Source organism: Lissotriton vulgaris, chromosome 5 (genome assembly GCF_964263255.1).
Source record: "Lissotriton vulgaris chromosome 5, aLisVul1.2, whole genome shotgun sequence".
In the NCBI taxonomy this organism is placed as follows: Eukaryota; Metazoa; Chordata; class Amphibia; order Caudata; family Salamandridae; genus Lissotriton; species Lissotriton vulgaris.
The window spans coordinates 1,278,793,005-1,278,809,330 of record NC_141693.1 but is presented as its reverse complement, the minus strand read 5'-3'; the positions used below and the strand labels follow the sequence as shown (position 1 = coordinate 1,278,809,330).

Here is a 16,326-nt window from a genome sequence, read left to right as displayed (position 1 = left end):
AGCTTCAGCATCCTGTGATTCTAGGGGCGGGGCTTAAAGTAGTCATGTAATCTACCCATGCCTACCAAAAATGAATGTGTCCTTGTGTACGGTAACTGGTGCTCATGTGCCCCAGTACCTTGGAGTAGAGTTTGCTCTATATAAATCAGCAAAAAAAAAATCATGGAGGGCGGTGTGCCAATCTGGAGGGACACTTCCAATTGAAGAGACCTACTGTGTGTGCCAATCGGGGAGAGACACAGGGATCTTTCTGCAGAGCAGTGTGATTCCTGAGAGTTCAAGAAGGAGCTAGGGATGACGGCCTATACCCGCCAGGCTCAGGGTTAACAAGGCTGTCTGTGCCGATATTTCAGGGGCCCCCACCTTTACTGTGGCCTTATAACACGAGGTTCACGATCGGACCCCTGCTGCTTTAATGTCTCAGTGTGCCTCCGCCCCCACGTGGAGTAGTTTAGTTCCTCACGACGGAATGCCACTCTCACATAAAATATGCTTTTATGCGGGAGAGGTTCATCTCTCAGACACGCGGTCGCCGATGCCTCAAGGGAGTCATAATTCTCATACCCTAGGAACACAATACACCCCGGTGACACAGCTCCCTGCACCACGATGCCCTCCACATAAGGGTGACAAATCACCCCTCCCAACAAGGGACTCAACACCCCAATACTGTTCCCTCCACAAAGTATCCTTTCCGACACTCTACTCTCCAAGGGACTGCCCCCTCCTCAGCACTCTGCCCTCCTCAGGAGAGACCATTAGAGCCACTTGAGACCCCCCCCCTCGCTCCAAAGAACCCCCACCCCCTTTCAGCACCCTGTATTGTTACTCCTGGACCGCCAAGCACATGCTGGTGTCACATTCTCTAACTTTCAAAGGGGAGGGACTCTCAGCGCAATCCACCTCAGGTAATGGGGCTAGAATTTGTTCCCTACTACCACCCTACTCTAATTCCTTATGGAATTGACTTCTCTCTATTGTAAAGCGCCCTAACACCTCTGGGCAAAGTACAAGCTATATAAAGACGCATAAATAAATAAATGCATCATACTGCCTGCCCCCTTCAGCGGAAGGGCAGCAATTCAGCCCTCGCCAATTTTGAGACTCACCCCTCTCAAAATGTTGCATTCCGGGAGGCTTCTACTCGGCCTCGGAGCGGAGGGAACCGGTGCCGCCCGCAGCCTGGCTGAGGGATGGGGAGGGGTGAAGAGGACGCGGAGAGAGCCGGGTGGAGAGAGAGAGGAAAGGGACGGAGGCAGAAGACAAGAGGGAGCCACAGAGAGAGAGAGAAGCGAACAAGGTGCTTCCCTCAGCTGAAGCCGCTGGTTAACAAACAAGTTAAAAAACACGTTGACAAATAAGTAGCTTCCTGGCACGGTATCGCAGAGTCCTCTGTGCCCTGCCTGTACAGTGTCAAGATTGCTTTTAATTTTTCTACTTTCCGTCCCTGTCATGCAGCAAGCTACAGCTTGGATCGCGCTCTTTTGCACCTTCCTTTTCCCGGAAACCATGGAAGAATTCATGATGTGGGCAAAGCAGGGCACTCAGTGAACAACTGTTTCAGTTCGACCTGAAGTCGCGCGGGCCGTCACCCCTAAACCCGATCTCGATGGGGAAAGGGAGGAACGCTACCGCAGCAGGACGAGGCCCGCGGTCCGGAGGCCCAGAGCTGCAAACCGAGACATGGAGAGCAGTGGCATCAAGAAGCGACCGGACCTGAGCCCACTGATGATCCAAGGTGAACTGCTCCACCCCAGGCCATAATCCCGACATCCAGCACGAGACCCGAGGTGCAGGGGGGTTATCCAGGTTCCAGGGGGCTGCCACCGGGGGAATAGGCCGCAAGAACATATCTCCAAACAAGAGAGGAGCGCTCCACATGACCACGTTTCTCCGAGGCGAGGCAGAAATGCCTCGGAGAAACCAGCATCATTTTTTTGGATTGAGGGGTGTGTTTTTGTTCTCTCCTCTTCCCATTGGCTGGAAGGTAGAATTCCAGCCAATGGGAAGAGGAGAGAAAGTAAATAGAAAGAAACGAAAAAACACACCCCTCAATCCGAAAAAGACGGGGCTTGAACCGAGTGACGCCCCTCTCCTCCAATGGCTGGCCTCCGTTTAGGAAGCCAGCCAATGGAGAAGAGGGGCGGGTTCCAAGCCCCCTTCTAAGAAACATTAATTCTTCGGGCTCCGCCCACACTGCTTACAGCAGTGCGACGGAGTCCTCGACCTAAAAAAAGAAGTGGCCTGGTGACAGGATGAAAAGGAAGCAGCAACAGGGTGAAAGGCAATAAAGGCTTAGCAGCATGATGAGAAAAGCCTGCCAGGCCCTTTGAAAGTAGTCTATGAGGAAGTCACCCTTGTTACAGGTCATACTAATTCAAAGAGTACATCACACTCTGAGTCAGGGTTACAGTCTTGCATTGATAAAATCCAGTAAAATATTAATGCTTTTTAAACAACATTTTGTGACACCAATATGCTGTGTAACAGGTACGTGTGAGAGACTATTGTTTATAATTATTTATTTGTTCATAATATCAGTAGATATCTTACATCAAAATCCTTAAAAATTTGTCAATTTCATTTAACAAAGAATTCATATATTTTATGCATAAAAAAGTGTGTGTTTTTTATAGTAAAATGCTTTTATAGTAAATTGTTTTTTTTTTTTTTTTAGAAAGCCTTAGAAGAACATCGCGGTACAAAAGGGGGTGGTGATGGACGGAGCATCAGAACCAATCTAATACTCACACCCAGTCAACAGATCTGGGTTTAATCCGTCACCGTTCTTTAGCCCACTCTGCCACCCCAGTTCAGACATGGCCATATGCAAATCAGTCTGACCCTGTGCCTGATGGGAACAGTCCAGCCCGAACTACCAAGCCATGCCTTCCCTGGACCAGAAACAAGCTTCCGAGGACCAGTTTCTGGCATTCCAGCCATCTTCATCCCGGCTTGTTTGAATGCAGTGGCAAAGTGAGCAAGGAACTCACGTCTGAGAATACCCTGCCAACTTATGGCGAACAAAGCGGTACAAAAGGGGGTGGTGATGAACTGAGCATCTGAAGCAATCAAACACTCACACCCAGTCAACAGATCTGGGTTTAATCCATCACCGTTCTTTAGCCTGGATTCAAGATAGCCTGGCTGATAATTATGAATCCGAAACCGGTCCCAGGATGCTTGTTTCCGGTCCAGGGAAGACATGGCTTGGCAGTTCGGGCTGGACTGTTCCCATGAGGCACAGGGTCAGACTGATTTGCATATGGCCATGTCTGAACTGGGGTGGCTGAGTGAGCTAAAGAATGGTGATGGATTAAACTCAGATCTGTTGACTGGGGGTGAGTGTTTGATTTGCTCAATCGCTCCGTCCATCGTCCCCTTTTGTTTCGCTTAGAAGAACATCAGCAAAATGTGCTGGGCAAAAAGTTCGAAATATGGTCAGCAAGAGAGCGCGGTCGATCCTCCAGTTGCAGATGGTATGCATGCTCAGCAGTGCTAAGGAGTCAGCGAGGAAGATGAAAACACACGTATTTCCTGGATACGGTCAGTGTTAATTCTCCGTGACCAGGGTGCAAGCAGAGGGTAAAATTATTTCATAGCGAGCGCGCTTTTGAAAGATTAGAGAAGCCCACAGACATTGCACATGCTTATATAGCAGCTGACACTGGGGAAATGTGCAGTGTGTGTGAGGGACGTTGAGGTGGAAAGGGCAGTAGAGAGGGTGAGGTGAGGAGAGAGAGAGATGAAGAGGGGACCTAGAGAGACTGGTGAATGGGCATGGAAGAGGGAGAGAGGAAGGAGTGGAGCTACAAGTGATGGAGACTGTAGGAATTATTATTTATTTATTTATTTATTTTATAGCATTTATAAGGCGCGCAGCTACCCACAAAGGGTTTCCCGGCGCCAGAACTGCAAAACACTCAAATATTACTGGGGAGAGAACAGACAAAGCAATTATTTATTAAACAGCCACGTTTTTATGCTTTTTCTAAAATTCACGTAGCTTTCCTCCTTACGTATATGGATGGGCAGTGTGTTCCACAGCATTGGCCCCAGGTAGGAGAAAGATCTCCCGCCTATTCTGGCTCGTTTAAACCTTGGTACTACAAAGTTTGCCGCTGTACCTGAACGCAGGTTGCGGTTTGGGAGGTAGGGCTTAGCAAGGGCCTGAAGATATTTGGGGGCCGTGCCAGCTTTGATTTTAAATAGGTAGCTCAAGGCTTTGAAGCGAATACGGTTCTCGACCTTAAGCCAGTGCAGATCCCTGAGATGTTGGGTGATCCTAGCAGATCTGGGGATTTTGCAAAGCAGTCTAGCCGCGGCGTTCTGCACTAGTTGCAGACGCTTTATCACTGCCTTATTTGAGCCCAGGTATAAGATGTTACCGTAATCAAGCCGAGATGTCACTAAGGCGTTGACCACGGTCTTCTGGGTAGTAGGTGGCAGCATCCAGATGATTTTGCGTAACCATTTGAGAATGGCAAAGCATATACCTGCTACTTTGTTAGCTTGCTGGGACATGGATACACAGTCATCAATGATGACCCCAAGGTTTCTAACCTGAGAGGCTGGAGGTGGAAGTTTACCCAATGATGGTGGCCAATGGGAATCATTCCAGAGATCTTTACTATTTCCTAACAGGAGAACCTCTGTTTTATCTCCATTTAGTTTGAGTTGGTTGTCTGACATCCAACCAAAGATTTCTTGGAGGCCTACTTTTAATGCAGATGGGGTAGAGACGTCAGATTTAGAAAGTGAGAATAAGACTTGTGAATCATCTGCATAGGTCATTAAACTTAGGCCAAAATTTTCTGCTAGGTTGGCCAGTGGGCGTAGGTATAAATTAAAAAACAGAGGGCTCAGAATTGATCCTTGTGGCACACCGTGAGGAGAGTGGAATACCTCAGAGCATGCCTCCGAAGAGGAGATCTGGAAAGTGCGGAGGGATAGGTAGGATCTAATCCATTCCAGAGCTCTGCCTTCGACACCATTCTCCCCCAGCCTGTCTAGCAGTATGGAGTGAGAAATGGTGTCGAAAGCCGCACTGAGGTCTAACAAGACCAGTGCTACTGTTTGGCCGTCATCCATAAGCTCCCTGATCTTTTCTGTGACCCCGAGCAGGGCCGTCTCAGTAGAAAAACCACTCCTAAACCCAGATTGAGACGAGTGTAGGAGATTGTTGTTTTCTACATAGGTTGAGAGTGCCTTGTGGCTATGTCTCTCTAGGATCTTGGAAAAGGCAGGTAGCAATGAGATTGGGCGATAATTAGCCAATATCAAAGGGTCTGCGCCTGGTTTTTTAAGTAGGGGGCTAACCATGGCATGCTTCCATAGAGCAGGAACCATGGCTTGCTCCATGGAGGCATTCAGTATTTCTGCTATGGGAGTTAAAGCAGCATCCTCTAATTTGTTTATAATACTGACAGGAATAGGGTCCCGGGGAGAACCCGATTTGATTGATTTTAGTAGTTCCTTCAGTATATCTAATTTAATAGGCGGCCAGGCTTCAAGACGACAGTTGACTCTAGGGACTAAGGTGGTGTTTCCTTGTTTGTCTGTTGACATGTTGGCATTTTTAATATTAGAGACGATGTTCTCAATCTTGTTCGTGAAGAAAGAGGCCAAGTCCTGGCATTGCTGAGTATTAAGAGGGGTAGGTTCTGCTCTAACGTTCTCCCCAGCTAACTCTTTTACCGTGTTAAAGAGAGTCTGGGATTTGTTTACGGCCATGTTAATAGTATTGGTGACATAGCAAGCTTTGGCTTTCATGCATGCTGAATGGTAACAGTTTCTGGCCTTTCGGTAAACTTCTTTTTGGTAAAGATCGTAATTTTTTCGCCACTGCCTCTCTAGGTTCTTACAGGTAGATTTTTCTTTCTTCAAGGCTTCTGTAAACCAGGGAGCAGGAGGGCGATGGACTTTCCCCTTGCAACGGGCTAGGGGCAAGCAGGTGTCAACGGCGCCAGTTAGCCACTTTTGTGTTAACTCTGCAATGCTGTCCATGTCTCCATCTAAACTTGGATGATCTTCCTTCAAAGCATTGTTCAGGTCCTCCAAGTTTAGGAATTTCCAGTTTCTTCTAAAAGATTCTGCAGGAGTCGGAATTGAACCTTTTTTGGGCTCTAGCAAAATGGCGAAACTTTGAAGAAAATGATCTGACCAGGGAACAGGCGTGGTGTTAAGCCATGAAAGTTCTTTCATGTTTGATATTATAGGGTCCAACAAATGTCCGGCTTTGTGAGTTGGACCACTATTTCGTAATGTCATGTCCAACACCATGAGGTCATCTATTAGATTTTTACAGGTCTTGTTTTGGACGTCGTCTAGGTGAAGATTCAAATCTCCTAGTACAGTGTAGTTTTGGGCTTTTAGATGTAGGGGTAAGATGAAATCTGCCAAGTCATCTGACCAAGAGGGATTGTTTACTGGTGGTCGGTAGATTAATAGTCCGGAAAAGGTGAAATTTGGACTGAGGGAAATTTTGAAAGATGCAGCCTCGCAGTTAGGGATAGCTGCAGGTTCAAAAGGGAGATAGCTGTGTCAGAGCAGGTGGAAATGAGACAGGGTCTGTGCTCTCTTGCGTGTGCTCATTATTGAGGTGTTCAGTTGTCAGCAGGCTGTGGCTGTGTAAGCACAAGTGTGCCCGGCCTGGCCCTGCTGATGACACTGGAAGACGGATCGTGCACTAGAAGTGGCCCCAAGACAAGCAGTGGAAAGAAAAATAAGCACTCATGCTTGTGCTGGCATCTACCTTGCAGGAGCGAGCAGCGGCGCGCGGGCCATCTGTTTTCAATTAGCGAGCACGCCACTGCTCGCTCCTGCAAGGTGAATGCCAGCACAAGCACGAGTGCTTGAAAACAGCGGACCGATTCCTAAAGGTAACTCCTAGACCAGCGCTACGCTCTAGGCGAGACCTAAAAAAGTACCTTGTTCTTAGGGGCGGAGGAACTCTACTGGGGTGTCTTACTTCTGAGGTTGCTTTACCCAAATCATCCATTTAATAAAACATACAGATGCTGTGTAACAAATGGAATGAGGACCTAATTCCCTCACAGAATGGTAAGAGGCCTTTCAATACAAACTAACCAGTTTGCTTCTGATCTCCATGTTGCAGAGTTCCTCGGCAAGGATAGTGCAGGCTTCTTTAATGCCCCAGTACGCTGCGGCATGGAGGGGCGTCCAACCATCAACATCCTGTACATTGAGGTTATACCCAGCCTGGATCAATAGCCTAAAAAAGGAGTAAGTAGCATACACAAACAAAAACAATTTTTTTAACTTATTTGTAACTTCTATACAAGGTGTGCAACCTCATAATAAAAGAATGCTTTGCGATAATCAAATAAGCTAATAAATGAAAGTGGAACATAAGCTAAAATTTAAATAGTAAACTTAGGAAGAGTATGAAACAATCAAGGACAGACAGAAGAACAAGGATACGCAATTTATATCAACACGCTGGGAATAGGACTCCACACATCAGATATAAAGACACAAGGTAGATAATTAGAATACACCTAAAAGACAATCTCATATTCATCGGGGAAGAGTCCCAAATTCTGGGGCAGTTGTTTAGAATGCTTGAGCAGATGTTTTGGATCTCTTGAAGAACATGTTTAGTAAGTTGAAGCAATTTTTGGTGTTGTTTGAAGGACTATGTATGGAACAAAACATTTTGAAGAGAAAGCTAGATCGACCTTTATAGTTTAATGCCACTGAAAGTGGTGCAGAGAAGTTTGTAGGTAATATATGCTTTCATTAGAAGGAAGGTTGAGGGAGGTCAATTTAAAAAAAAATATGGGTACATTTTTTAGTCCAGCTATAGGGATAACAGAAGAATGGAGAACAACTTAGGAGCAGTCAGGAATATCAGTCACAAGTTGAGTGGAAGAAAAGCTCTTCCATAGCAGTTAGTGTTAAAATACTGGAATTCTTTAAATGATTCTGTGTGTTTTGAGGTTATGAGTCTAGTCTAGCATTATGTACAGAATACTGCACGCAGATGAAAGCACAGGGATGATTTTGAAGGAGATGGAATAGGTCTGCTTTTGACAGATACATTTCTAGATAACATCAAGAAACCCATCTTGCTAGGTGACATCCTTTGTGTTCAACCCATTAGGTATAGTTTGGTGCAGTCAATACGCTGATAAAAGGAGCTATTTAGGACCGTCACCATTCTATCCCATGTAGATAAAATCTACGAGTTGGTGACAAAACTCAACCCTTGGTACATTTGAGGAGAGGAATAATTCGATTTAATCTTGACAAAGTGGCTGCAACCTGAGAGAAAATAGGTGAACAACTTTAGCATCTTGTCCCAAACCCTCTGGTCTGGGTAAGGTGAAGATTAATGTCCTAGGGTCAACTGTGGAATGCTGCACAAAAGTTCAAGAGGAAGAGCACTGAAACCAAATATTGTGAGCGCATCATCTATAATTTGATGGGTAGCAATATTTCTGCTACTCCCAGACCAAAAAGGACTCAACCATTTCTATGACTCAATATATTCCTGAAATTTGGTTGTAAGTGTTGGATTCGTTTCACAAGGTGGGGAGCCCAATCATGGACAATAGGGTTTCCGGAGAAGAATTTGGCCTGATTTATGAAATTTGAAAGCAAGATCCATGATAAAAGCTATAGGTAAGCTTCATGTTTTGTGAACTGGTGTAATATGCTGAGAAATGACAATCTGAAAATGATATTGGTTTCCTGTTGAATATTACACATATGGGGATTTAAGAGAAGGGTCACTAATAGGGAAGGGGGGTGTCTATGTCTCAGAGAGCTATATGAGGCCGAATTTTTTCCTATAAAGTAATCAGTAATATTTTGGTACAGAATTATGTACTGAAGGCATATTGAGGACGATATTTCTTTGAGGCATTAAGCAGTTTTATGGGGTGGGTCAATAATAATTAGGTTTAATCATGAAAGGTGACTTTTACCTAAATGCTTGCTTTGGGTTTTAAAATAAAAATTAAATCTGGAGTTTGATTTCTTCAGCAAAGTGTGTTTACTACATTAACTCATGATTCCTTCAGTTTTCACATTTGTGTAGCCTCAGTAAGAAATGCATGGCTTAATTTTAAGCTATATTAAAGCAAGATTGTACATCAATGTCAAAGTAAGCATTGCAGCTGGTAGTAAGACAGCAATATCAAAGTATTAGGAAGGCAGTGATATACATTTTAGTTTTAGGTGTGAACAATTTCAAAGAATTAGTCCCTCTCCAGGCCCCCAACATTAAATAAAGACCGTAATATCCTCTTGCCAACAGCAGCTGTAGAAGTTGTCGCCTGTGAAAAGTATTCTTTCTACAAGCAAAAATTAGCAGAATCATTGACCACCTTACTCCAAGTTGGAAAAATACCATGCTTCGCTTATATTTGGCAACCAAATCATAGGAGCTTTCGTTTTGGAATGAATCATTTAAGTCAACAGGGCCAAGAGAAAAGCCCATGCCTAGAAACATGTGTCCTGCACACACGGGGAGAGATGGTAACCCTTGTCGAGGCAAGCACGGTAAAAAAAACGAGAAAAACAGTAGTCCTCACCTCATAGCCTCCAAGTACCCCTTGGCCGCTGCCACATGCAAAGCCGTAGCTCCAGACCGCTTATGCTTCACATCCTCTATCTTCCTGCAGTTCAACCACTGCCGTGCATCCTGAAGGAGCAGCTGTTCTTCTTCTTTGCGTGCCATTTCCAAATCAATTCCTGAGGACAAATACAATACATTACAAGGCCTTCCTATTGAAGAACACTAGCTTTTATAAATTTGAGGACCACAATCTCTTTTCTACAAATTAAAATGAAAAAGCAACAGGTACAGAAGCGCTGAGGAGAACTTTTATTGCCCCCTCTAATCACATCTGGCCTACAGATGGTTCGAGATATGACAACAGTGTCGCCCAGGGTTCCCACCTGTTGGTCGTCCTTTATCCCTCCATCCCAGTTTCAGCTTTGTGTTTGTGGTGAGTGACCAGCTCTCCTCTGCTCAATCAACATTCCAATCACACATTCTGTTCAATAAAAAGCAGAGCTTTAAGGGACTTAAAATGGTTAATTGCAAATTTGGATGTCCACCTGCCCCCATTTTTTGTTGACTACCATTTGATGGATCTGCACAAACCTTGCTAAGAAAGTCCCAAAGCAAAATAACGTTTTTCTTTACAGTAAGTGCTGGTTCATTGAACGGCGCCAAAGTTATTAAGAAAAAAAAAATTCAAGAGGTTCTATTGCCACCTCTGTAATAGATTATATATACACACAAACAAATGCACAAAGTTCTCAGAGATCCCATGCATGGGCAGAACAATTCAGTGCTGATGACTGATGAGTCGCCTTGAGGGAGAAAATACAGTGATGGTACTAGATTTTCAGACCCTGCTTTAATTAACAGGGGTCTGAAACAGGAGCATGTCTTGGCCCCTTTGCTTTTCAGCCTATTCCCCACCGACCTGGCTGCAACACCAGATTTTTCTATAAGCATCTCCAATTTCTTCTGTATGCTATTCTGGACTGCATTTAAGTAGGCTTACAAATATCACTACTTGTCTTCGAGTTTTAAAATAAAGAGAAGACACTTCAAACATTAACAAAGCTAAAGTTTTTTTTTTTTAGAGCACAGAGGGACACAGCTAATTTAACATTGGAACAAATATGGTCTATATTATTTGCTTATAATAGTATCTAGGGGTGTGGCTGTAAGATCTCTTATGAAGCCGAAATATCATCTAACCAAACTGAGAAAACAATGAAAAACAAATTTGAGATGCACACTGCAATCCCAATGATGAGGGCAATTAAAGAGAAATTACTTCCTTTTCAGGCTATCGGCTCATAGAATATCCATGATAGTTTCAAGAATGATTACTTAAGGCCCAAGTCAATATGTTCAAGAAAATATTCAATTTACAGTAAATAATTAGCTAAACACAACTGACATTAGATGTTAGTCTTTTACAGCAAGACCTAGCAGGCAAGGACAACTTTATGGAGTATTGTCTAAGTATGTAATCAACTACAGATTCTCTTTAGTATCTTATTTGGAATTCTAAGCAAAAAGAGAGCATTGCCTCCAGAAACCCATGGGCAAGGTACTTAGAACAGGCCTTAAGGCAACTGGAGTTAAAAGATCATTGGATCACTAAAATACGCCTGGTGCAAATTAAAACATCTGTGTCAGGCCAGCTATATGTTTGATCAAGATGAACAGGTAAACTTTCATAAAGAAAAGGGAAGATTATGTAATTGTTATAGAAGAAGCTTGATATATAGCGCTGCAACTCGCCCTTAGGGGGTATCTCAGCGCTTAGATAGTGGGCTAGTTGGGGAGCAACCCTTAAAACAGCCAAGTCTTGAGATGTCTTTTGAAGCCTGAAAATTCAGTGCATGTCCTGATATGAAGGGGAAGCATGTTCCAATGCTGGGGAGCCAGATATGGAAAGGACCCACTGTCATATTTTAATGTTCTAATATGACGTGGGTGGAGGAGAAGCTGGCATCTTGATCTAAGATTTCTTTGGGGAAGATAAGTGACCTGTTTATCCAGCAGATATTTAGGTTCTTTGCCTGACCAAAGGTCAGACCGAGCAGTTTGAAAATTGCTCTTTTCTTTACAGGCAGCCAGTGAAAGACCCTAAGCAGGGGGACTGAAGGTGTGCCCAGTGGCTGTTAGTTAACCAGTAAGGGCCGCAGTATTTTTTACCAGCTGCAATTTCGATTGGAGGGATTTGTTTGATGCCATGAGTAGCTCATTCCATAGTCCATGCAGCTGATTATCAGGGCCCGGACGAGGGTCTTTAGGAAGTCAGCTGGAGCCACTGGAAAACCCTCTAAAGGAGGCGCATTAACCAAAGCATGTGCCACAGGTAGCTTTTACTTCATCTTTTATCGATAATTTGTTGTCTAACAATAAATACAAAAATTTCTCACTGGACTTTTGGGAGAGGGAGATGGGCCAAGCTCTGGGGGCCACCAACCAGTTGTCCAAAGGGACTGCCCTTTTCCAAAGAATACAACCGCAGTCTTGTCACCATTTAACTGAAGGCAATTCTGAGACATCCACGTGGCAATTTTTCCCATGCATGTCGTAAAACAGTTTTACATTCTCTATATCTGGCCCAAGGGAGATGACCACTTGCGTGTCGTCATCATATGAAAATATTTCAAAGCCACAGGACTTAACCACCTGAGCAAGGGAAGAGATGTAGATATTAAAAAGTGTGAGGCTTAGGGCCGAGCCTAAAGGCACTCCCCTTCCCAGGAACAGAGACTTAGATTGGAAAGGACAAAGATACATTTTTTGAGTCCTGTCCTTGAGAAAAAAGTCAGTTAGCCAGTTCAGTGCAGTGCCACGAATTCCCATCTCATGAAGTTTTTGAATCAGGTTGGGATGAGACACAGTATCTAATGCCGCTGGCAGATTGGGAAGAACTAGAATAACTGGCGTACCAGTGTCTAAGGAGAGGTTAACAGAGTCAACTACTGTTACAAGGGGGGGGTCTCTGTACTGTGAGTGGAAGGAAAGCCAGATTGAGAAGAGTTCAGCAGAAGATGTATCTCGAAGTAGGAAGAAAGTTGTCTATTAATATGAGAGTCTAACAATTTGCTAATCGAGGGAAAGAGAGACATCGGGCAGTAGTTTGCAACATCCATGGAACTGGCCTGTGATTTTTTTAAAGATATGTGTGACAAAAGTGGCTTTCTATTACTTAGGCACTGTTATGGATGATAGAGAAGTTACATAAGAATGTTACCAATGGTGCAAGAGAGGTGTATAGCATAGCTGTGATGTCGGGGGGACATAAGTCCACTGGGGAGCCAGATTTAGTTGGAGCTAAAAGAGCTAGTGATTGATTGCAAGCGATCGGTTCAAACCTCTCCAATATAGCTCGAGAATTGTTTCTTGAAGAATGGTCAAATTCCGTGTATATTGGCGCCGTAGTGCGATTATGAAAGTTGCGATAAATGTGATCTATTTTTGTTTCGAAATGGATAGCTAGGGAATCACAGAGTGTTTGGGAAGCTTTTGTTGCTGAGCTGCAGGCAAGGAGATTGAGTGCTTCTTTAATACTTTAAATAACTTTTTAGAGGAGTTTCCTGCTTGTTCAATTCTGCTTAATGTGCAAGTTTTTGGGCTGGTTTAATATTTGCATGATATGCACCTAGCATTTTTTTCCCATTGGTATGTGTGGAGGGCGTTGTTCGAAGACCTCCATGTATGTTCCAATATCTAACAAATTAATCTGTCGATTTTCAATTCTGCCATGTACAACGGGGCACTGGGTCGGGACAATTTGGCAGTGTGGGTTCTATAGGGGGCGGCTATATCCTAGGCTGCTTTCATGTCTGCTTGATTGTCCAAATCAGTTGTCTTAAAGAAGTTTGAAAGCTTGCTGCAAACAGCCGGTCTCCCCTTTTTCCCCGGTTTTAGATTTTGTAGAGGCAGATTTCAAGGAGATATTAAATTTGATTCAAAAGTGATGTGTTTAGTTGGGGGGAGGGTTGGGGGGGCGGGCTTAGAGCTGGCGACCGTGATGGCCACCTTACTTCGGAGCTCCAGGGCCATCCTGTCCGTTTACCCGCCTGACCACGTCCAGTCGAACCAGGGATGTATGGTGCCCTGTGCACTCATTGACGCCTAAACCAGTCCCAGGCCGAGCCCGGACTGGATGCGGCCTCCGGAGGCCCCGAGTCGCCAGAGGACTCGGGTGAGACTGGGGGCAGGGTCCTGGGCTCGGGTATTGGGACCACCACTTTGAATGCATGCCGCTGCCACCACGCGGGACGTAGGCCCCCCTACAGCATTGCCGGTTCAGAGTCGGGCATAACCTCGACATCGTTATCACCCGCAGAGAGGAGCGCCTTCAATTCATGTGCGCCATGGAGAGCAGTTGGCGACTCCCAGCCCTGATCTGATGATGACGATCTGCTGGGATCAGCTGTAAACATCATGCAGCCCTATGCACCGTAGCCTTGCACCTCCGGTACTGTACAGCCCACAGATACCCTACACCGGGGGCTCTAATTAATTCCTTTAACCCTTGCTGACTACTGCTCGACCTCTGCTGTCTCTGGCTGCCATTTTTAGTGCGCACCAGACGGCTGGCGCGCTCTAGGATTCTAACCAGCGATGTCCCCTAACCAGGACACTCGCTAAAAGGGTCTGGCTTTCACCTGCAGCCTGAGCAATACAGACACACTGCTGATTCCTGGGAACCCAATGAGGATCAAGTACCCAGCACTCATTGTGCTGTGCATTGGCTGGTGACCGACGTCCTGCTCCCCAATCAGTCGTAGTGAGCGCACCATAACCTATATGTGATCACTGTCTGGGGCCAATCTCCTACCTGACCAGTACTGGTGACCGATAGCTATAGCTACACTTCTACTGGGGTGCCACATTCCAACACCAGTAGCTAAAAAATGGGTCGCTCCGACCCCAAACAACGCCCTTTGGACTTCGATGGGGGCAAAACCCCCAGAAGAGAGGAATCTGGTAATGCTGCTGGTGAGGAGGGGGGCCAACTGGAGGGCACTGCGGTTATAATGGTCGAACTAAAAGCGGGCTTCCGTGCTATCGACACCCGCTTAGATACATTAACCAGCGGGCTGGATGATATTCATGTCCGCATGGAGGCCCAGGACACTCGCATAGGGGGTGCAGAGCAACATATTTCTGACTTGGAGGATGCACAACCCTCCCTGCAACGACGTCTTCAACGTTCGGAATCCCTTCTCAAGCAACTAGCCAGCAAAACCGAAGATTTGGAGACACATTTGCGCCGCAGTGATATCCGTGTTGCAGGAATCGCAGAATCCACAAACACCGGGCCTATGGCGAAATTCATTGAGGCAGTCCTGGTGGATCTATTCGTGAAAGACACCTTTTCCGTGGCGTTTGCAGTTAAGCAAGCCCATTGGACTTTGGGACCTGCGCTCATTCCTGGCAAACTTGCAAAACCACTCAACTACAGCGCTTGTGATATGGCCCTTAGACTAGCCAGGGAACAAGGAACACTTCTTTACCAGTGCTCCACTATTTCCATTTTTCCCGGATTTCACACCGCTGGTGCAGGAGGCCAGACGCAAGTATATAAATGTGAAAAGCACCCTCCAAAAGGCGAACGTCAAAAGGGCGATGCATTCTCCCGCCAGGCTCTGCATTCAGATAGGTGGTAAAACTCATATTTTCGATTCACCACATGAAGCAGCGAAGTTCTGGAAGAAGCATGAACCATATACATCGTCGCAACGGCGAGAGGACGGCGCAGTGCCTGACATCTGATTTCCTGATTCAGGGGGAACTGGTATCTCCATGCATGAACCACGTTGTATACACCGCAATTTACTTTTTGCTTGCTTGAGGCGGATAGACTGTGTGCAAGCGTATCTTAATATCATGGCTCTGCCAAATTGTCTGAAGTGCCCTTTACAAACACTTGTGGGGCCGATTGTCAACCTTATGAATGATGTTGGTTAAGTGGAAATTACTGTTTGTGTTTATTATATAATCTGATGGCTCCACTGAGCGTTGCCATCCCCCATAGGATGACTATTCATTTTCTTCTTATCCTCTTTTTTTCTTCTTCTCTATTCACTCTTTTCTGGGCTTCTTATATTGGGATTCACTAGGTGCCTTGTTGTTGTGTATCCGATGGTGGTGGGAATGGGCTGAAAGGATGTTCTTGTTATATGACTATGTTGGTCATAATGGTTGTTGGTATGGAGCATTATATTTTTTTTATAATCCAGATTGTGTACACTGTTAACCTCTGGAGCTTGATATTTTTCATACAGTTGAGAAAATGACCACTGATCGTGGTACTAGTCCTGGACTTCGCCTCCGGTACCTCTCGTTGAATGTTAGGGGCTTGGCTACTCCCAAAAAGAGTAGGCAAATATTAGCATATCTGGCTCGGCATACTATCCAAATTGCATTCCTACAAGAGACCCATCATGCTCCACTTCCCACGCACAGTTTTGCATCCACTTGGGGTGGAGACCATTTATTCTCATGCTGTAGCACTTACTCACGGGGAGTATGCATTTTAGTACATTGTCCATTCCCTTTCCGATCTGTTGAGGTAGTTACTGACCCTGAGGGTAGATATGTCCTCGCCAAGGGTATTCTAGGGGGTGAGACTGTTGCTAGTAAATGTTTATGCTCCGAACACAGATTTCGCCGACTTCTTTCCTACTCTGTTCACATCGCATGTATTGACAAATTGGGTGCTGACACTGTTTTGATGGTGGGAGATTTTAACCTCACACTTGACCCTGCTGTTGACACTACTGTCCTGAGACGAACCACGAAAC

At 45.2% G+C, this 16,326-nt stretch overlaps 1 protein-coding gene across 7 annotated transcripts in view; it reads right to left on the bottom strand.

The window, feature by feature from the left end:
* Positions 1 to 16,326, bottom strand: part of PPP1R12B (protein phosphatase 1 regulatory subunit 12B) — an 880,212-nt gene that overhangs the window by 646,514 nt on the left and 217,372 nt on the right. For all 7 annotated transcript variants that reach the window (XM_086923137.1, XM_086923132.1, XM_086923136.1 and 4 more), the window contains exons 4-5: positions 9,561 to 9,720; positions 7,090 to 7,234 (exon numbers count right to left, since the gene is read on the bottom strand). In XM_086923137.1, coding sequence (XP_086779263.1) covers positions 7,090 to 7,234; positions 9,561 to 9,720 — 305 coding nt within the window. The remainder of the gene's footprint in view (positions 1 to 7,089; positions 7,235 to 9,560; positions 9,721 to 16,326) is intronic.